At 45.7% G+C, this 22,639-nt stretch overlaps 1 protein-coding gene across 7 annotated transcripts in view; it reads left to right on the forward strand.

Moving 5' to 3' along the window:
* Window positions 1-45: 45 nt before the first annotated feature.
* The window catches only part of MTRES1 (mitochondrial transcription rescue factor 1), a 24,632-nt gene continuing 2,038 nt past the window's right edge, over window positions 46-22,639 (forward strand). Inside the window, exons 1-4 of one of the 7 annotated variants that reach the window (XM_045499186.1) lie at window positions 46-119; window positions 9,535-10,013; window positions 11,616-11,688; window positions 15,688-15,853. In XM_045499186.1, coding sequence (XP_045355142.1) covers window positions 9,547-10,013; window positions 11,616-11,688; window positions 15,688-15,853 — 706 coding nt within the window. In that variant the 5' untranslated portion in view covers window positions 46-119; window positions 9,535-9,546. Of the gene's footprint in view, window positions 120-302; window positions 406-9,250; window positions 9,346-9,534; window positions 10,014-11,615; window positions 11,689-13,357; window positions 13,882-15,687; window positions 16,186-22,639 lie in introns of those variants that run through there. The other 6 variants (XM_045499188.1, XM_045499187.1, XM_045499191.1 and 3 more) reach the window with 6 other exon arrangements.

The following is a 22,639-nucleotide window of genomic DNA, read 5'->3' on the forward strand; positions in this document are numbered from 1 at the left end:
GCTCTCGCCGCGGCGGCGCTGACGGAAGGGGCGGGGCAAGGCAGGGCGGGGCCTGGAGGCCCCGTCCGCAAGGCCGCGGGGAGGGATCGACGGGGGGGAGGAGCTGCCTTGACTTGCAGGTAACTGCGCCCCTGTCGGGCGTGCTGTGCCCCCGCCTGGCGCCCACTCTTGCTTCCTGGCGCGCACTCGTGAAGTAGGGGCGCGGCGAACGCCTCTGCCCAGCCTGCGCTCCTGCCAGGACTCCGCGTGAGTCTGCCGCGTCCTGCCTGCCCCGGCCCGGCCAGCCTCAGGACGCCCCGTGGACCCGGGGGTTGCGGGGTCGTGGGCACTCGGCGCGCCGAGGCACGCCGCCTTTGGGCCCGGCCGCTACTGCTGGCTTCAAACGCAGACCCGGAGCTCGAGGACGCAGGTGTCCAGTTTCCTTTGACCTTGAGGACCCGGGAAGGTGCGCAGCCCACGGGGGTGGGGAGTATGCGGGGGAACCCGACCCCGTTTCGGTGCTCAGTCTGAGGTCTCCAGGAGAAGGGAGGATTTGCAGTTGCAGTAGACCGCAAAGCAGTTAGGACAGGTTCTTAATGGAGTAGTGAACAGGCTCAGAACGTGGAGCGATTCCCAGTGTCCCGCAGGTCAAGGGTAACGTTGCCTCTCTCCCAGACGTTGATTTCTTACTGCCTTCGTCTAATTCACGTATCTTATATCTCTCCTGAAGATCTCACCACAAACCTCCGGGATGCCTGCCGTTTTCATCCTCGCAACTCACGTCCACGTGATTAGCAAAATAATAATAATAATAATAATCTTTTGAAATGTACTTCTATCGGGTCACTTCCCTGCTTAAGATCTTTCTATGGTTCACATGCTCTCTGGGTCAATTCCAAACTTCTATGGGCAGGGTCTTTCGAAATCTAGCCTTTTGCACTTCAATCGAGCCCCAACTTTGTGGGATCTTTTCTGGGTTCATTCTGATGCTTCAGTTCTCCTGATCTACTTTCGTTCCACGGTGGCTAATTAAGCACACCCACCATGTGCCAGGCACTCTTCTGAGGCCCTTAGGATTCAGCAGAGGCAAACAAATTCAGGTGAAGATTTCTACCCTGGTAGAGTTTATATTCTATTAGGGGAAACAGTCCAAAAAAAGGAAAAAAGAGAAAGAAACACCCAGTAAATTATGTATGATATGATAGGTGATAAGTGCTATAGAGGAGAAAAGTAGAGCAGAGTAAGGGATGATTGGGAGAGCAAAAAGCTTATTAAATAAAATTGGAATGAGTAGACAGCATTGAGGTGACATTTGAGTTAAGAGTTGAAGAGAGGTGCCTGGGTGGCTCAATCAGTTAAGCATCCTATTTCAGCTCAGGTCATGAACTCACCGTCCATGGGTTCGAGCCCCACATCAGGCTCTGTGCCAGAGCTTGGAGCCTACTTCGGATTCTTGTCTGCCTCTCTCTGCCCCTCCCGCACTCATGTTCTGTCTGTCTTCCTTTCTCAAAAATGAATAAACATTAAAAAAAAAAGTTTAAGAAAATAAGTTATCTATGCAGGTGTGTGGGGTAAGAGTTCTGGGTGCAGCTGGGACAGAGACCTTAACCAGAAATGTCCCTGTTGTATGTGAGAAGCATCAGGAAGGTCCGTGTGGCTGGAGCTGAGAGAGCAAAGGTAAGAGTGGCAAGAGATGAGGTCAGAGAGGGAACGGAGGAACGACATCACATGGAGCCTGTTAGCTACAGTAGGGACCTTCCTCTTCTCCGTGCTTTTGTAGGAGTGATAAAGTATAAATTATTTTTGGAAGAATGACTGGTCTGTGGAAAATAGACTCTACTGGAGCCTTTGTAGTATCCCTGGTGATGAAGCAGTGGAAGTGGTGAGAGGTGATGGGATACTGGACCGTGTTTTGAAGAGACAGCCAACATAATAACCTCTTGGCGTATTGGATATGGGTATGAGGGAGAATCAAGAATTACCGGAAGCTTTTGTTCTCGGCACCTACAAGGGTGGAGTTATCATTTACTGACATGGGGAAGGCTACAGGTGAAACAGATTTGGGGTTGGAGACGTGTCAGGAGTTTGTTTTGGGACCAGTATAGCTTGAGATACCTGTTACACGCCCAAAGTAACAGGGATGTCAAATAAGCGTTTGGATATTGTGTCAATATCCGAAGACCACCCCTAGGTTCACTGATTCACTAGGAAGATTCAACAGGACTTGCCTCTGGGTCAGGGCTAGGGTTTATCACAGCAGAAAGATACAAAGCACAGTAGCAAAGGGAGAAGATGCACGGGACAAAATCTGGAGGAAACCAGGTGCAGTCCTTTAAGAGTCCTCTCCCAGTGGACTCAATAGGACAGGCTTAATTCCCCAGCAACAAACTGTTACATGTGAAATACTATCTATCAGGGAAGCTCGTTAGGGACTTTGCCCAGGGTGTTTATTGGCTTTTGTCGTATAGGCACTCTCTGCCTAGCATGTACCAAAATTCAAGACTCCCAGAAGGAAAGCAGGTGTTCATCATAAGAGATTGTACAAACAGTTTACAGCAGTGAGCTACTCCTGTCAGTTCTGAGAGTGGTGAGAGTCCTGAAATCCCAAGTTTTCAGATGCCAGCCGGGGGCCCACCTTGTAAGCAGGCCTTTCTAAGGATAGCGGTCTCAGGCCTGCTATATTAAATCTTTTCTGCACAGATATACATGTCTGGGATTCGGGAGAAAGATCTGGAATGGGGATGTAGACTGGGGAGTAGTTGGCATATAGGCGGCATTTAAAACCATGGAAATGTTTGGTGTCTTGATACGCATTTGTCAAAACTGATGAATCACGTAGAAGAGATGCAGGCCAAAGATTGAGCCCAGGGGCCCACCAACGTTAAGATGTCTGGGAGAAGGGAGGACAGCAGGGACGGTACACCAGGAGGAGTACCAAGAGCAAGGTGTCCCGGAAGCTAAGTGAAGAAGAAGGGAGTGATCACTGGTTCCAGATGTGCTGAGAGGTCAGACAGGAGGAGGACTCATAAATGACCTTTTGGATTTAGAAAATGAGAGGCATTGAGGAGAGCATAGACAACCGTTTTGAGTATTGTTATAAAGATGAACAAAAGTTGTAGCTGGGAGTTAGTGGCATTAAGAGAAGGTTGGTTGGTTTTTTAGTGAGAGAAGTAACAGCATGCTGATGAGAATGGTCCATTAGAAAGCGAAAAATTATGGTTGTAACTTGCTGTTCCCCCCAAGTTCTGTTTCAGGCCACCTTTGCAGTTAGAACTCTTCACAGGCGTCCCTGCTCCAGGCATTAGCCTGTATAGGGTCCTGCCTCCTTTGGACCTTAGCTTTCACTTAAGTTCTCTGGCAGCCAATTTGCCCACATTCCCCTTGAATAGCAGTTCCTTGAGGGCAAGGGCTGTGTTTTATCCCCTATCCCCAAGCCTAGCCTCGCTGGCTACCTAGCATATACAGGCAAATGAGTGAGTGTAGGGTGGATGTGATAATGGGCAGGATGCTCCTTTCATTTCTAGAAAATGAGTCTGCAAGTATTCACTGGTGTTTGTGTGTGCCAAGCTAATGGGGATGGGAGTGAGGAATGAGACACAATTCTTGCCCTGTCACTACCCATAGAGCTTAGAAGATAATAACAGTACAAAGACACATAGCATTGGTGCAACATGAATTTGGAAAAGGGAAGTGGAGGGTGGAGAGGGAGAGTGCCTCTTGTGTGGAGGCTGGAAGAGGGGGGAAGCCATGCTAAAAGGACAATTTTTTTTTTTTTTTCCCATTAGTAGAATCCTTTCTCTGAGTGAAATACAAGGAACCTCAGTATTTTCCAGCACTGCTGCTCTGGTCGAACAGGGGTTGGGGCCTGGTTAGCACTCTGCTCCATTACTCCTACTCTGACCAGTGATCAGCTCTGTGATAGAACTTGGGTTCTCAGGCTCTACCCCGTGGCCCTGGGTGTCCATTGCTACAAATGGTCATCATCTCCAGCAAAAATTAGGTTAATGTGTTTTCTCAATTTTATGTTCATAATTTGTTTAATCTTTTTTTAAAATGTTTTTTAAATGTTTATTTTTGAGAGAGAGCAGGGAAGGGGCAGAGAGAGAGGGAGACACAGAATCCGAAGCAGGCTCCAGGCTCTGGGGCTGTCAGCACAGAGCCTGACATGGGACTCAAACTCACGAACCACGAGATCATGACCTGAGCCTAAGTCGGATGCTTAAACCACTGAGCCACCCAAGGGCCCCCATAGTTTTTTTTTGTTTTTTTTTTAAGTAGGCTCCGTGCTTAGCGTGAAGCCTAACACAGGGCTTAAATTTAGAATCCTGAGATTAAGAGCTGAGCTGAGATCAAGAATCAGATGCTTAACTGACTGAGCCACCTAGGCGCCCCTTATGTTCATAAATTTTATCTAAACTTCCAGCATTTACTGACTATTTGCATGCTAGAGAATAAGCAGATCACAAAGAGGGAGTAGTAGCTAATAAACATGAAGGTAATACTTGGCTTGACATTTTGGTTATGTTTATTGTATTTCCATGTGAATACAATCTTAAAATTGTTGTTTTGTGCTAGTAAAAGTTTCCTAGTGTAGGTAAATGCGATTTGTGATATATACAAAGAGCAATATCCTATCCAGGCATTCCTCACAAGACACAACAGTATGATATAAAGGTGGGGCTTCAGCAGGGAAATGTGGGAGTCCAGGGACTGACAGACAGGACTTCCCTCCCCGAGGATGTCTCCTCTTAGGATTTCTTCTTCTTCTTCCTCTTCCTCCTCCTCCTCCTCCTCCTCCTCCTCTTCCTCTTCTTCTTCTTCTTCTTCTTCTTCTTCTTCTTCTTCTTTTTAAGATTCTATTTTTAAGTAATCTGTACACCAAACGTGGGGCTCGAACTCAACCATGAGATCAAGTCACACTCTCCACCACCCAAGTCAGCCAGGCACCCCTTAGGATTTCTCCTAAGTCGGGGTGACAGTTCCTGCCACTCCTCTGCTCCTGTTGCAGTTGGTGAAAGTTGCAGTATTGCAACTGGTATTGCAGTTGGTGAAAGTTGCAGTTGGTGAAAGTTGGTTTTTGTTCAAGAGAAAACAAGACAATAAATGTCATGGCGTAGCAGAAAGAACAGTGGACTTAGAGTCAGAAGACAGGCAGTTCAGCATGGACCCTTGACTTAGCCAGGGAGCCTGGGTTTGAATCCACTAAGTATTTGTCTGACCCTGTAACTGAGATGGGCTTGTTGGAAGGAATAAGTGAGTTAATAGAGGAGCGCCTGACCCATAGTAAACAGTGAGTGTCAAGACTTGTCGTTGGAATCCTGACTGGATTGTTTACTAGCTGTATGACTTAGTGGATTGTTAAGTTGTTCCGAGTCTCATTTGTACTCATATGTAAAATGAGGACTCTGCACAAAGTTATCCCTGAGAGGGTGCCCTTTCCATTTCTGCAAACCCTATGGCTCTGGGAGTATTGTTAATTGAGGGGAACGGACAGGTGGGTTCTCAGCTTCCAGGCATACGTATGGCCTTTGGCATTATACCTAATAGCGAAAAACACTTTGCTAAAGTCACTTAGATCAGTGTTTTCAATTTTTTTTTAACGTTTATTTATTTATTTCAAGAGAAGCATGAGCAGGTGAGGGGCAGAGAGAGGAGGAGAGAGAATCCCAGACAAGCTCCTCACTATCAACTTGGAGCCTGACAAGGGGCTCAAATTCACAAACTATGAGATCATGACCTGATGCTTAATTGAGCCACCCAGGCACCCCAAACTTTTTTTTAAGTTTGTATTGGGGCACCTGGGTGGCTCAGTCGGTTGGGCATTCGACTTTGGCTCAGGTCATGATCTCATGGCTCGTGAGTTTGAGCCCCACGTCAGGCTCTGTGCTGACAGCTCAGAGCCTGGATCCTGCTTTGGGTTCTGTGTCTCCCTCTCTCTTTGCCCCTCCCTCCCTCCCTCTCTCACGCACGCGCTCTCTCTTTCTCAAAAATAAACATTAAAAAACAATTAAAGTTTTTATTTTTTTATTTTGAGAGAGAGAGAGAGAGAGCCGGGGCGGGGCAGAGAGAGAATCCCAAGCAGGCTCCTTACTGCCAGCACAGAGCCCAATGTGGGGCTCAAACCCACAAACCTTGAGATCATGACCTGAGCTGAAATGAAGAGTCAGACACTTAACCGACTGAGCCACCCAGGTGCCCCTGACTTTTTATTATTATTATTATCTACAGTAAATACATTTTACATGATGACCCAGTGTGTGTGTGTATATTCTTATATATGTATGTGTAATTGTAATGGAAGTTTCATAAAGCAGTATTTACTATGTGATGCGCTGTAATATTTTCTGTACTCTTCAGTGTTCTTAAAAAGTAAAAATTAATAATGGCTCATGGCCCACAGTTTGAAAAATACCTAAAGATAGGCAAATTATCATCATTAATGCCAATCTTCATCTTCTGTATTACAAGAGCATCTTATTAACTGATCTGGTCTAGGCCCAACAGTTAGTGGTGATTTCAGCCAGGGCTGTTTGGCCCATAACTTGGACATCACCTGGATAAATTCTAACAAGTCTACAACTTAGGCCCAACATAGAACTTCTGAGGCTGATAGAGAGCTCTGGCTACTTAAGGTTAACCTTCCTGTGTGTTTTTGGTGGGTGGGACGGTATGAAATGCTCTGCGTATGAGAGAATTACTTTTCTTAACATTTTACACTGTAAGGAATATATGTTAAAATGTTAACAGTGATTGTCATAGAGTGGATTCGGGTGGTTTGAATTTTCTTTATATTTTTTTCAAATTTTCTGCCATGAAAATATGTTTCATATATAATCATTGAAATCTTTCTCTTAAATTATGGTATAAGAGTAGCAATTACTACCTTAAAAAATATCTTTACTTGGAAAAATAAAAAGTCCACCATTAGGTAACTTAAAATTTTTTTAAGATTTTATTTTTAGGGGCGCCTGGGTGGCTCAGTCGGTTAAGCGTCCGACTTCGGCTCAGGTCATGATCTCATGGTCCGTGAGTTCGAGCCCCACGTCGGGCTCTGTGCTGACAGCTCAGAGCCTGGAGCCTGCTTCAGATTCTGTGTCTCCCTCTCTCTCTGACCCTCCCCTGTTCATGCTCTGTTTCTCTCTGTCTCAAAAATAAATAAACACTAAAAAAAAAAATTTTTTTTTTAAAGATTTTATTTTTAAATAATCTCTATACCCAACGTGGGGCTCAAACACACAACTGGAGATCAAGAGTCAAATGCTCCATTGACTGAGCTAGCCAGGCACCCCTTAATTTTTTATTGTAGCAATCCATGAAATACAAAGTTTAGGAACTACTGAAATATACTATTTTCTTTCTTTATCCCTGCTTCTAGAAAACTTAAGGCTTTTTCTATGCATCGTTATTATTGATTCTCTACTAAATTAGATAAAATGTGTATAAAAATGATTTTTCTCAATGTTTCTCTTTAAGGTGCTTCAAATAGTTTCCAGTCAGTATTTTAGAGTACTCTGTGGATTTTTATAGCATTTAAAAATTATTTCAGGGGCACCTGGGGGTGGCTCAGTTAGCTAAGTTTCCGACTCTTGATTTCTGGTCAGGTCATGATCTCACGGTTCATGAGTTCGAGCCCCGCATCGGGCTCTGAGTTCATAATGCTGAGGCTGGTTGGGATTTTCTCTCTCTCTCTCTTTCTCTCTCTCTCTCTCTCTCTGCCCCTCCCCTTTACATGTGCAGATGTGCTCTCTCAAAAAAAAAAAAAAGCTTAAAAAAAATTATTTCAGGGGCGCCTGGATGGCACAGTCGGTTAAGTGTCCGACTTCAGCCAGGTCACGATCTTGCGGTCCGTGAGTTTGAGCCCCGCGTCTCTGCCCCTCCCTCTCTCTCTGCCCCTCCCTCTCTCTCTGCCCCTCCCCCGTTCATGCTCTGTCTCTCTCTGTCCCAAAAATAAATAAAAACGTTGAAAAAAAATTAAAAATTATTTCAAATTCTAGTTGTGTTGGGGCGCCTGGGTGGCGCAGTCGGTTAAGCGTCCGACTTCAGCCAGGTCACGATCTCGCGGTCCCTGAGTTCGAGCCCCGCGTCGGGCTCTGGGCTGATGGCTCAGAGCCTGGAGCCTGTTTCTGATTCTGTGTCTCCCTCTCTCTCTGCCCCTCCCCCGTTCATGCTCTGTCTCTCTCTGTCCCAGGATAGATAGACGTTGAAAAAAAAAAAATTAACAAATTCTAGTTGTGTTGAAAAACAACCCTTAATTTATGCCTGCTTTACTTCTCAGTTAAGATTCAGATTGGGGTCCCAAGAACAGTGAGATACAGACTTGAGCTTGTGTTGTCTGCCTCATTCATGCCAACAAAAATAAGGCCCAAAATGTTAACAAATACAACTTGGAAGTAGCTAGCTATGTGGTTTTGAGTGGGTTTACAGGTAATTGCTGTTGTCAGTTTTGTGATGAATGGAAAGTAGGAAGGAAAAATCCTTCAAACCATCATCAAAGAAATCTGTCTGAAAGTATAGCGTTGGCACCATGGAAAGTCATTCTCAGACTTAAGGTATGGGAATATTGACCATATGGCAACCCTTCTCAAATTACTAAGTCATGGTCTCTAAAACCATCTTGATGTACTTGGGAAGGTTTGTTACCATCATAATGAGATGGTTTCTGCTGTCTTTGGGGTAATACAGGAATTGACTACTCTCTAGCATGTCAGCACCTTGGTGCGTCAGGAAACAATTACCTACTTTGTGAGTCTCTAGGCCCCTTCCTTCTCTGCTAGCTAATGCCTCTGTTAAACGGTAGGAGGAAGATGTAAAAGGAGGTAAAATGCAGATCTGTCCAATTTGCTCATTCCTACCTCTGATTAGGTAGGGTTGGAGGTTGAAACAAAGCTGAGATTCACTCTGGGTTTTGTGAAGTCATGACCTGGTGTCTTTCCTTAGCAAAGTCATTATTGTAGAGATGTAACGTATGCCAATAAATGCTTTTTCTCTCCGTGAGACCTTTTCTTTTTCTTAATATTAACTTGGTGGATACAAGTTTTTTAATGTTTTATTTTAGAGAGAGAGTGTGAGCAGGGGAGGGACAGAGAGAGAGGGAGACACAGAACTCGAAATAGGCTCCAGGCTCTGTGCTGTCAGCTCAGAGCCTGATGTGGGACTCGAGCTCATGAACTTCCTGAGCCAAAGTCAGAAGCTTAACTGACTGAGCCACCCAGGCACCATGAGATCTGATCTTTTTTTAATATCATTAAGAACTATTGTTAATATTTTTCAGTAGCAATAAGTATCCGAGTTAATTTGGGGGATGGAGAAGAGAAGCAGTGTTTTCACACACGGTATCTAGTTCCACCCTCGCGAGCACCCTGTGAGGTAAGCACAGCTAGAGGACTCACCACGGTGCAGTGCGTGGCCCTCAGTACGTGCAGACCAATATGGTCTTTTGTAGGGGAGCCTAAGTATAGTGCCGGGTATTAAGTGTTCATGGTACGTATGGTTTGTGTTGTAAGAATGCCAGGACGCTGCACTCGTGAACTAAAACTGAATTATCGTCTGTTTCAGGTTCTATGCGCCATGGCTATGACTAGTGTCAGATTGCCTGCCAGCGTTTTGAGAAAGCCAGATGCCTGGATTGGACTCTGGGGAGCACTACAAGGGACACCTTCGTACAAACTCTGTGCTTCCTGGAATCGATACTTATATTTTTCTAGTACCAAGTTAAACACATCAAATTGTAAAACATTTTTCCGTAACGTTTTCTCACGGAGACTCCCCAGGCTTTTCATATCCCCAGAATATATTTTCCCATTTTCCATAAGAGTCAAAAGTAATATAGGCTCTAAAAAATCCACTGAAAAGACTCTGCAGAAAGCCGCAGCTGAAGAGGACTCTGATGAGGAGAGCCACGGCGAGCTGAGTGAGCGGGAGGAGGAGCTGGAGGACGACCCTGGTGCGGTCAGAGACTATAAAGACCTGGAGAAAGTAGTGCAGTCTTTTCGGTACGATGTCATCCTAAAGACAGGCCTAGATGTTGGAAGAAAGTAAGTACGACTCTCGTTTTATTACAAAACCCTTTGTCTTTTTGTTACGTTAATGCACCGTTTCCAGCCACTCAGCCCTTATGGTGAGGAGGAACCACAGTTAGGAAAGGACCTTCCAGGAACCTGTTCGGTTACTTCATCCTACAGGTGAGAAAACTGATTTCCAGAGGAGTCAAGTGACTGCCTGCACATCCCAGGTGCCACCTCTCCCTGAACTAAGACACAGTTGACTCTAAGGTGAACCACTGATTACTTCTTGAGGAGGGAAGTAATGACCACGTTAGGTGTGTATAGTAAGAAGAAGCCGTACATGGGTTTCACAAATGCCACGGCGTGAGAAGGTCCCTTTTAGAAGCAACAGAAGCAGGAGAATGTGGTGGTTAAGAATGCAGGCTCCGCAGCTAGACTACTGGGGTTTCAATCCTGGTTTGCTGTGTGACCTTGGGCAAGTTACTTAAATTCTCTAAGTGTCAGTTTTCTCATCTGTATAATGTAAAATAACACCTTAGAAGCTGGTTGCTAGGATTAAATGAGTATCTCTCTCCTCCATCTAAAGCATTTTAACAGTGCCTAACACATGGTAGGTACTCAATATATGTTAGCTATTATGAAGAAAGTACTGTGTGTGTTCACATATAGTGCCCAGAGATACTAAGTGTAACTTTCACGATCTCTCTAGTATTCTTGTTCTCTCTGCTAGACTAATTCTATAAGAATAGTGACCCTCATTGTTCATTCATTCCTTTAGCACTCATTGTGTGCATACTGCATACAAGGTAAGAATCACGGTATGGATAATATATTCAGAAAGGTCTCCATGTGTAATTTATACCTGTATGACCTAATCTAATGGCATGGTTTAATTTTTTAATCCATGAAGTTTAAGGACTTACAAGGGTGACCGATCCCATAGGGACCCTTGTCGGGATTTACTGAATATTCTCTAAAATCTGGCAAACTTGTAAGGGATCCTCTCTCTCTTCCCCAGAGTAGTAGCTGGTGCTGTTATCATGAAGCAGAAACCCACCCAGATATAACTCCCCTGGAGTCAGAGCAGCAAGAGAAAATGGCACTGATGTTTGTCGGCACCGGCTCCTGGTCCGGTTGCCCTGGTGATTAAGACAGACCGCAGCTGCTGGATTGGAATTTCCCCAAACTCAGCTCGGACTAGCAGAGGATTTTTTAATAGCCCCAACATTCGTGTCGTGCCTGGTTTGTCTCGCAGAGCCCTTTAGTGGTCGTGAATCACAGGTGCTCCTGCTTTGCAGAAGTCCGGTGAGGTAGTGCCCGGCCCTCGCAGAGCCCCGTCAGAGTTCTGATTACCTGCCGATGATGCGAGCATATCTGTGCTGATGTGCGAGCATATGTGGGCGTCTATTCAGGAGAACCCCTTGATCTCGCTGTCGTGTGTACATACGGGAGCAGTTGACTTTCATTTTCCCAGCACCCAGAACGGAGACTTTTGTGAAGAGGCTGGTGACTATCAGAATAAAACATTAATGGCAGATGTTTTTCTCAGACCTCTATAATTGTTTTGAATATATTTCTATTTCAAAGCATTTGGTTTTTTTTGTTGTTTTTGTGTGTGTGTGTTTTTTAAAGCAAAGTGGAAGATGCGTTCTACAAAGGCGAACTCAGGCTGAATGGGGAAAAATTATGGAAGAAAAGCAGAACGGTGAGATATTATGACAGCCAGATATTTTTGTCTGTTGCTCTGCCAGTACTCAGTGCCTCCCTAGTTTCCCCTCAGGCTCCTTACTTGGGGTTTCAGCGTCTCCTGTGTATGTCTGTGTTACCCTGTCTGCGATTCCCTGTGGGCCTGATCAGGCTAGTGAGACTCACCAGCCAACTTCACACAAACTACCTGTTCTTTTGCAGCCTAAGTGACTTCAAGATGAATCTTTCCCTTCGTCTTTAAAATTTTAAGACACACCACTATCAGAATTGGCAAGAATCCATTAGTTAAACTTCCAAGTCATTAGTCCCATAAAATCGTTATAGGCTAAAAAGAACAGTTGGTCCATGTAGAGGTAATTCTGGACCACGGGACTTCTGCAAATGTGGAATTTTGTTCATTTTGGCAGTCACCCGCCAGCACTTGCTGGGTGCCCTGCTCTGTGTGCACAGCGGCTGTCAAAACCGAGACTCCCAGTTTTCTGACAGCCCCACATCAATACTGTTGTTCAGAGTCTAGAGTGCTAACCATTATACTATGGAACTTCAATACTATTGTTACGTGAAAGAAATCAGTTACAAGAAAATGTATTTCCAGTATCCAGTGTTGTTACAATATACTGTGAAAGTTACATATTTTTGTAAAAAGTTACATTTTACATATATCTGGAATTAAAATATCAATATTACTAGTATTTATCTCTGGGGCATTATGGGTTATGTTTTCTTCATCCTTTTTATTTTCTGAATTTTTTACAAGTATATATCACTTTCCTAATTGGGAAAATAATACGATAGTTAAAGTCAACAAAACACAATCAAAAAGTGTATGACAGACAGAGACCCTTAAAAAGTTTGGAAGACACTGACATATGAGGCATTGGCAGACATAATCTAACTCTTAGTATCTAGGGAACTAATGTTCCAGGGAAGGTACACACACTTTTGTAGGTTACTACTAGGCTTGTTTCATGTTTCAGAACCCCCTGGGGCTGGGGGACCTGAGCTACATCCTTTTGCCCTGCGACAAGGGAGGGTGTGAGCTGTTGGCCATGGACCTGGGTGAGCACCGAGGCTTTCTTCAGAGACCTTGTTCTCTGGGATCATACAGGTTCTTAGGGCTGAATGGACAGTGCCTGTCTCAGCTGCCAGGTCACAAGGTCCGAGATCTCTGATGGCACCTGACCCGGCAGGTTCGGCGTGTCAGTCATTGCTCTGTGAGCTTCAGGAAATCAGGCACTCCAGACATGCATCTGGAGATTAGGTTCTTGTCCCATAATTGCTTTTTCCTGGTTGTAGCCCTGCCCCCTCCCCTCCGCCACAGCGTTCCTAAGACCTGTTCTTGGTGCACCGCGCCTCTGTACCAGGGCCTCATTTACAAATGCCCCAAGTCTATTTTTCTCCCCCTGCTTTGAGATAGTATTAACTACAGTCTAATTGCTGCTTCTTCATTCTGCCTTGGGTGTTCTGTTTTCTCGGCTGCCTTCCAGATTTCTCCTGAGGGTCAGCAGAGGGAAGGGGCCAGTGTTAGCACTCGGGCTGCCTTGTTACTAGGAGGCCTGTAGCCATAGTAACTGCAGCTAAGGGGAGATTTGAAATGTAGATATTTGGAACAGCCCGTAATCCCATCCGCTTTTGCTTTATGTCTGCTGTGCTGTCTCCCACATTAGAAAGGACTGGCCGTTGCAGAGAATAAAGGACACCTCCCTTACCATGACCTGCTGCATGGGGCTGTGCCTGGCTGCTGGCCTTGAAGGGTCAGGCAGTTTTCTGATGCTGCATCTATAAAGCTGGCTGCCTGTAGCTGAGCAAACCTTTTCTGTTAGCTGCAAACCAGGTGGGGCCCAGAGTACTGGAGGTGCTGCTGGGTCCCTGTTGACTTAAACAAAGGGTGTTTAGAGCCGGACTATGGTGATTGAAGCCTTCCTAAACTCATTCTCTCCCTGAGAAATATTCCTTCCCTTTTCTCTGCCTTAGAAGTAAGCTACCAAAGGGATCTGCTGCTCAGCCACACACGAGCCTGCTCTTTTAAGGGGCAGACATTACGCACAGTATATCTGTGAAGGGGTACACAATAAGGGTTGTCTTTTTCTCTGTGTATCCTTTTATACTTTGTATATTTTGTGTCACGTGCATATGTTACTAAAAAGTGAATTTTAATGAAATAAAGTTATGCTGAAAAATGTAAAGCAGAGTTCTCAAGCCTTGTATTTCTGGACGTTGATTTTAAATGTCCATACAGTTGGGCCAAATGGTCTTTTTTTTTTTAATTTTTTAATTTTTTTTTTATTTTGAGAGCACATGCGAGCAGGGGAGGGGCAGAGAGAGGGAGAGACAGAATCCAGAGCAGGCTCCGCACTGCCAGCACAGAGCCCGACATGGGGTTTGATCCCACAAACTGCAAGATCCTGACCTGAGTGGAAATCAAGAGTCGGACGCCCAACCGACTGAGCCACCCAAGCACCCCAATGGTTATTTATTTATTTATTTTTAAGTTTTTTAAATTTATTTTGAGATAGAGCACAAGCAGATAAGAGGCACAGAGAAAGACAGAATCCCAAGCAGGCTCCATGCCGTCAGCACAGAGTCCAATGCAGGGCTCGAACCCACAAACTGTGAGATCATGACCTGAGCAGAGATCAAGAATCTGATGCTTAACCGACTGAGCCACCCGGGCGCCCCAATGGTCATTTATTTTCAATTAAATGCATAAGAACTACAGGAGGACAGATCCCCTAGATGATGCCTGTGTCAGCCCAACCTTCAAGCCCAGGGGAGAAGGAGTCTTCATGCCTACTTGTGGTGTGAGCCCTTCTGCTTCCCAGCCCAGAGAGGAGAGTGTTAAGGTTTATCATCAGCTCCTGTGTGAGTTCCCATCTAGCTGCTCTAAGCTGTCTGGGTTGACCAGTATGGCATTGTGGCTAACAGGTGTGTGTTCCCATGTTTTGGACTGAATATTGGGCCCTTGAATGGGTGGGAGAACAAACGTGAGCTTGCCCTGGTGAGGTACACATGTTTGACAGCCTGATGTTGGCTTATGTTACAGTAGAAGCAGGATCTGGCACCTGGGTCACTTTAGCTCCTTCCTGAGTCACTGGGCAGATCCCCTGGAATCCTGGGCTGCCAGGACCAGGTATCCACCATAGGCTGTCCCCAGCAACACTGATAGGACTGCCCTAGGACATGGCCCTGAAGTACTCAACCCAAGGCTCCCATCTGGGCAAGAATGGGTTTGACCTCAGCCTTTTTAACCTACTGAGTCTGCATCCAACCCTACCCTCTTTTCTGTGGCATTCTGTCTTGGTGAATTGAGTCCTATCTTCTTGATGATGTGGCATCACTAGGGCTAATCAGTGTTAGGCCTTTTCTTTACCATTTCTCTAAGGGATATGCTGACTGTTCCACAGTGACTAATTTTCAACAAACTGCCCCGTCCCCAATTATGTAGCTCCTCTGGGTTGAAATCAGTGAAAAGTTACACTGGAAATGGTTGTCTCAGTGCTGGTAGTAATTACTATGCACATATTCTCTAAGATTGTGCCCCACTCTCTTTGTTTCTTGTCATTGTTACCAAAACAAACGCCTCCATGTGTTTCCTTCAATCGTCTAGTAGAGGTATTTGAGCCACACCACCCGGGCTGCCCATAGGAAGCCATCCAAGTCTGAAGGAAGGACGTGGACAGGATCGGGCACGTGTGTCTGGGGCATCCTGTGAGTGAGGCCCTTTCACCTGGAGGCACTAGGGATGAGGGACAGCCTCAGAGGAATCACTGCCTTTCCTCACCTGCCCCTCTAGGGAGTGGTCACCTGGTGAAACTCAAACCAAGGATGTTTGTGGGGTGCCTGGTTGGGGGAGCTTTCAACTCTTGATCCCAGGGTCATGAGTTCAAGCCACACATTGGGTGTAGAGACTACTAAAAAAATAAAAAATAAAAGGACATTTGCATTGGCCTGTGTTTCCCAAAATGCAGTAAAGGCTGAGTTTTCTTTTAATTTTCAGGTGAAAGTGGGAGATACATTGGATCTTCTAATTGGAGAGGATAAAGAAGCAGAAACAGAGACAGTGATGAGGGTTCTCCTGAAAAAAGTGTTGGGAGAGAAAACTGAAAGCGAGAAGTACAGAGTGGTGTTACGCCGGTGGAAAAAGTTAAAGTTGCCTAAAAAGAGTATGTCTAAATAAATGAATTGCTTTCTATCAATAAAGCTACTTTTGAATGATGGGGGAAAGGGCCAGCTTAAAAAGAGGGCATTTTTATTAAAGTTCTCTTGCCCTTAGTGGAAACTGCTGAGCTGTTTTGTGGAAATTGGGATCCATAGCTTGGAGACACTTCCCATGGCCTGGATTCCTCTCCAGGGCTTGATTTGTGCTCATTTTGACCTCGTTTTAGCCCCATGAGCATGAATGAGATGTGTGCTGAATGAATTAAGCCCAGAGAGGGTTTTAATGACTAGCCTGCTGTTCCCACATTAAATACGTCGGGAGTCCATGTAAAATAAACGGGCCTTGTTGTTTGTGCTTTCATTTCCATTTTATCCCTTTTGGCCAGCTTCCCTGGGTGCAGGCTTCTTAAGGCAAAATCAAGTAATGTCAAGGTCACCCTTCATATCCTCGAGGGAGAACACTGGGGGACCCCCTTTCACCACCAGCCCTTCTGAATTACCAACGTGTGAGCTTTAATTCCCTTCAGAGGTTTGCCTTCAGAAGTATGGATAAAAGTTGTTCTAACTCATTCTATAGGGGCTAGTTAGGGCCCATCTAAAATTAATTGTTCAGGTCAGGGGCAGCCAGAGGCCTTTTTATGGCACTCAGGAATGGTTTTTACATTTTTAAAGCACTGTTAAAAGAAAAGAAGGAAGGAATATATCACAGAGACCTTATATAGCCCACGAAACTTAAAGTATTTATTATCTGACCTTTGACAGAAGAATATGTGATGACCCTTCCCCCCTGCCCAAGCTGAGGGTTTGATTTTCAGATGAAAGTTGTTTTTAGTAGTAGGTTTCAGCTGAAACAGATTTTACCAATGAAGAGAACAAAGAATCAGAGAATCTAGTTCTCAAGAAGGTGTCATAAAAGGGGCCAAGCCTTAAAAAAAAAAATACAGTATCAGAAGGGACACAGGGGCATCTTGGTGGCTCAGTTGGTTGAGTGTCCAACTCTTGATTTCAGCTCAGGTCGTGATCCCAGGGTCATGAGTGGAGCCTATTTAAGATTCTCTCCCTCTGCCCCCCTCTCTAAAATAAACATTTTTAAAATGTTTAAAAACTACAAGGGACACATACATAATACACGTGATCTAAGAAAAGGGCATCTGCAGAAATACTAGCTGTGGTCTTCCAGGAACAGTTTCCTGGCACCAGAAGGTCAGCTCACTTAGAGACGTTATTAGACTGTGTCATGTAAAAGAGACTGGCTGTGTCTGGGTCTTTTTATTGGCCCTCCAGGAATTCTTAGGAATTCAGGTTAACTGACAGTGAAGAGAAACCTCTGTGGCCCCAAACAGTGGGATGTTTGGGCCCATGAGTCTGGAAGTCTTTACCACCTTGGATTTCTGAAGACTCAGGAAAATCGATTTTTATTTGAAAGCTCAAGTAAGCTCTCAGGAAGAAATATTACATACTGTCCAGTGTAATAAGGAATTTTTCTATCTTCCCACTTGTTAACTGGACTTTGCTGACTTATTAGTAAAAACATGTTCGATTTCAACATGAGTTACTTATGAATTGTAATTTAAGAGATAAATGTCCATAGTTTTTCCCATTTCCTTTACCTCTCTCTGTCCCTGTCTCCCTCTCCCTCTCTTCTCCAGACTTGGGAAAGTTCTAGATATAGAAAGCCTAATTAGTATGGTGCAAGGCGGCATGATCTTGTGATGTGTCAGGGGTCCTGGTTTTTAGGCTCAGCCTTATCATCAGCAAGTTGGGTTACCTTGGTCATAGGTTGACCTTAGTCTCTCAGAGCTACAGCTTCCTCATTGGTCAAATAAGGATCAGGATACTAACTGCCTTACCTTGTCCTGTGTTCGAATGAAGGAGAAAGTCAAAATGCGTTGTATGAGGTAAGAGGAGTTGCTGCAAGCTACACAGTGGGAAGAGCCACTCACTAGTGAGGCTTTTAGAAGCCCTGTGGGTAATTACCATCTCACCCAGCTGCTTGCAGTGTTTGGTTCACTCCAGACGGTCTCTGTTTTAAAAAATCAAACTAAGAAAAGAAAAAAAAAAACCCTGATGGGAGAATGTTGGTTTGGTGACAACACGTGGCAAAAACTGATCTCTCGCCGCTGTCTGCAGTAGAAGGGACTTCAAACATATCTATGAAATCGCAGAAACAAAAGCAGTTCGTAAAGATTTGTAGAACTCTTGCAAGTTCACTCCATACTTGACCCCAAGTGACGGTTGCTTTATAGTGCTACCCTGGCGAGGCCTCCTCAGTGAAAATTAAAGAAAATTTGAAAAGACTGTGAAGAAAGGATTAAAGATGTATATGTTTCCACTGCAATGGTTCTCGACCAAGGTATTCCCCCCCCCCCCGGGACATTTGGCACTGTCTAGAGATGTTGGGGGAGGGGGGCGATAAGGGCATCGGGTGGATAGAGACCAGTGATGCCTCTAAACTCCCACAGTGTGTAGGACACCGTCACAACAGAGTTGTCTGACCCCAACTGTCGGGAGAGATGAGCTCAAGACACCTGCTCTCATGGGATGACAAGGAAGAATTTTTTTTTTTTTAAGTTATGACTATTTTGGTGGAGGCTGATCTAGCGCTTATACCAGTAATGATGGTTAATTCTTTCAAAGAGATGGCACTCCTTTAGGAAATATGCTAATTGCATTTCTCTGCCAGACAGCATTCACGGTCTTTCCCGGAAAATTACATAGATGGCCAGGCAATCGTTTCATGATCTTTTTAGCATTTTGGAGAGAAAAGTAGACATTTGGGGGATACTCCTTCCTTAAGTCACAGTTTATTTGGTCAATGATAATTGAGGAGATGGGAACATAACTAGCGTTTTCTAAGAAGCTAAAAAGGGAGCAGATGTCAGTTGGGTGGTGGTGATGTTCTGTGAACCATCTAAAGGATGCAGGGTACAGGCAAGTAGAGTCACACTCTACTGAAGTTCTGCCTTATCTTGCTCCTATGTATTTGGGCTTTCAAAAAGCTACTGTCAGGTTCTCAGCTTACTGACACTCTCAAGGGAATAGTGAAGGAAATTGCACACTGCACGGAGCAGACGCAGTGAGCGCAGTATGCATCTCCAAAACCTCGGCAGGACCCACAGCAAGCCGGCAAGCAGCCACGGCAGTGTACTCACCTTGGAGATCAGCAGTCACCCCGAAACAGAATTGATGTTTCCCTTGGAGAGTCATTTGTTAAACATTTACCAGCACCTCAGGGGGTGGGCGGGAGCCCACGCCCGGAAGTTTTTCCATTGGGAAATGCCCTAGCACCAGTACCCACCCCCCAAGCTATTCTTTCACATTTCTTTTTGCTCCTCTCTCGTTCTAGTTTATTTCCCTGTCCTCCTCTCATACTTTAGCCAAACAAGCTGATGTGTTTAATGTGTATCATTTTGTTTGCATGCTTGCTTGTAAAATGTGCTGTTCTTTTCAGTTTGTATCTTACTTTTTCTACTCCGTGGTTTTGAAGCTCCATCCATGGCGCATCAATCTGTGGCTTCTCACTGCCACGTGATACCAAAGCGCATCCACCACATTTTGCCGGCCCCTTCTCCCAGACTCTCCCCAGCTCCCCTCACCGCAAATAGTGCTGCTTACTCTCCAGAACAGCTGAGCAAGGCTGCCTCCCACCAGCAACACGTGAAAGTGCCTGCAGACGTAGCCTCATCCAGCCCCGGCATGATCCAGCTTTCTAACTTTTGCCCGACTAATGTAGGAGTAAAGAGTTATTTTTAACACGCATTCCTCATAAGTTCTCTTTTCCTGCACAGGAAAGCACCGCCCCCCCCCCCCCCCCCCCCAGCCTGCTGCTTCTGCCTTTGGTAGCCGCTGCTGCCTCATCTGAGGGCTCTGAAATCGGATGCAGCTTTCTGAGACTGCCGCTTTCCTGTTCCTCCCAAAGACCTGCTTGTTTGCCTAAGTGTTCATTATTTAACAGACCAGGTATATCAAAAGCAGACTGGTCAAAGTGTGATTTTTGCATGGTCTTGACATGGATCACTCACGATGCACTTCCTGATTCTTGATGTGTAGAGATGGCAATTCTTCCCAGTGGGCTTTCTATCCTAGGACTTTATTCTTAAAGCTGGTGAGACCTTCCCCAAGGCAGATAAGTGAAGCCCCAAGAACTGCAGTCAGGGTAGAACAGCAAGTGTCTAAAATGGGCAATTTCTGTTGAGAGGCCTGGACTGGTAACGCCCACTTCCAGAGCCCCACTCAGAGGGATTACTACCAGATACTTCCTTCCCCATGCCATGTGTAGAATTTTCTTTAGGATTGTAGGGGAGATCCCTTAACCCTTGATTCTGAGACAGATACACAAAAGGTGAGGCTAAAACGAAGTCAGCTCTGCGTTCAAGCAACACAAGCAGTATGAACCCGAAAAGAAGGCACCCATCACCAGGGGTCTTACATATACCGAAGTGTATGCCCCATCATGCCTGAACTGTGTCTGTGCTGAGACTTCTGCTTCTCCAAACCCAGGAGGAGACTTCCGTTGAACACCTTGTGTCAGAAAATAGCGGGGACTGAACACCAGGAAGACCAAGGCCGTCCGGTCCTGCAGCCAGCATTCACAGCATCTTAGCAATGTTTCAGTCTGTGAGAAGCAGGAGAGTCAGGAAACTGGGCCTGCAGGTGCCTCGGGCCAGACTCCAGCCTTGTTCCATCTGCATTGGCCTCAGCTGTCTACACCGAGCCAGGGAGCCAAGCTTCCCAGTCTGCTTCTACCCACCGTGCATCTTGAAAGTCCGTTTCAGGCAAGAGATGTTAGGTTTTGTGTTTACTATCAGAGCCTTCTCTCGCCAAGGCCTCTTAGCTACCAACAAGTGAGTTTGGGACTTGTCAGAGTCATGGAACAGTGCCTAGGAGATAACAGACATTACAAATATTTTTGCAGAAGGAATGAACTTCCTTTAGAAGCAGACATGGTTCTTACCGCATCCCTTGTTCTGTTTCCTGCATTGACAGGTTTCCTGAATCAAACACGCACTCAGGCAGATCCAGAAACTGTGGACAGTCAGCAAAACCCTGAATTCAATGGTAGGAGACCCCTAGGCAGAAAGATGGGGAAAATTACTGCACTCAGCCACACTAGTGGCAGTGCAGAAATTAGGAACACAGACTTTGGAGTCAGACTGGTCATCACTGGCACCCCCCAGCTCTGCCAGCTTTATGACGACCTCTGGAAGCATCCCCATCTGTAAAACAGGGCATGGAAATATCTACCCCACAGGGTTTCTGTGAGGACTGAATGACATGTCAAATCCCTAGCATGTTCCTCACCTATTACAAGGCTCAGAAAAATGGGAGCTCTTACAAAAACATCAACTCCGTGTAATTTAAAAGCCCACTGTCACTTTTGACTACATAGTCATCACACTGTAGGAGCTTCTGGAAGGACCGGGCTGTGGCATTAATGTCTCAACATCTGTCAAGGATACAGTTCACCATGAGGACTACAAACTGTATTTAGAACAAATCAATTCTTACTCCTTAAAATCAATGAACAGGCTTCCTCCTGCAAAAGTGCTCTGGCAAAAGCCATCACGTTTGGCCACTGCCCCTAAGCCTTGATGTATTCGTGAACCTGCTTCTTCCCACTGACCTAAAAGCTAAGATTTAGTTTATCGCTAGTTAAGAAGCAGTTTTATTGCAACAGGAAACCACTTACTTCAGCTCAGATCTATTTCTAATGATCAGGAAAGTGCTAAGCCTTCGGTTTCCTTGATATTCACAGCACGTTTTGTGAGGCCACAGCGCAGTAGTTCTGGGTGTGCCGTGGACCAGCAGGACCAGCATCACCTGGGAACTTATTAGAAATGCAAATGCTTGGGCGCCATCCAGACCTGCTGCGGCAGAATCCCTGGGGATGGAGCCCACTGATCTGGTTTGACATGCCCTCTGGTGGTTCTGACCCTACCCGATGCTGATAGAATATTACCCAGATCCCTTACCAGTGCGTGCAACCCCTAGCTGCTGAGGGCCAGCTAACCGCTCACGGCAGCCCTTCCGGAGCGGGCCCTTGGCCATCCTACTGGGCGAGCTACCCTTTTCCCTGGGAAACACCTCTGACAATAACCAGCCAGCCCCTCTGCCTCAGCTGGGTCTAATTACGCTAAATAACCCATATTCTAGGTCTTCCCTGTATGGGGATGAAGCTGGACTGCAGTGGAGACTACACTCTTGCTCCTGGCCTTCCCTGCCCACCCCCCCCACCCCCCCACCCCCGCCCCTTCTCCTGAGGGCACACCCACAACCAATCTCTCAGGGATGCCCTCAGGCTCCGCCCCTAGAGAACCTGACCCTCGGCAATTACTTTCACAAGTTCTCCCCAAATTTGCTCCCTATTACCAGAACACGGGTCTCCACAATCACCAGTGATTTCACACACGGCAATTCTAAAACCAGCACACCCTTATCTAAGATCAAATTGGGGCTTAGAGGATGTGGGTGATAAAGGACACCACTGACTTGCATTTGTTTTTGGATCTGAATCTCTGCGTGTTGTGACCCAGGGATGCTTTAGCACCCGGGATGGTGTGGTATCATAGGAATGGACATACGGGTTTAAACCCTGACACCGCCATCTGCCAGCTGTGTGAACTTGGGCAAGAAACATACTTCTTTCTGCTTCCTTACCACAAAACAGATAACAGTGCCCAAGACACTGAGTTTTTGTGAGAATCAAATGAGTTAGTACGTACACCGTTCAGGGCCATACCTTTCTTAACAGGCACAATTATGGGACTTACCTCACAGGGTTTTCGAGAGGA

The sequence above is a fragment of the Leopardus geoffroyi genome, chromosome B2, assembly GCF_018350155.1.
Source record: "Leopardus geoffroyi isolate Oge1 chromosome B2, O.geoffroyi_Oge1_pat1.0, whole genome shotgun sequence".
NCBI lineage: Eukaryota > Metazoa > Chordata > Mammalia > Carnivora > Felidae > Leopardus > Leopardus geoffroyi.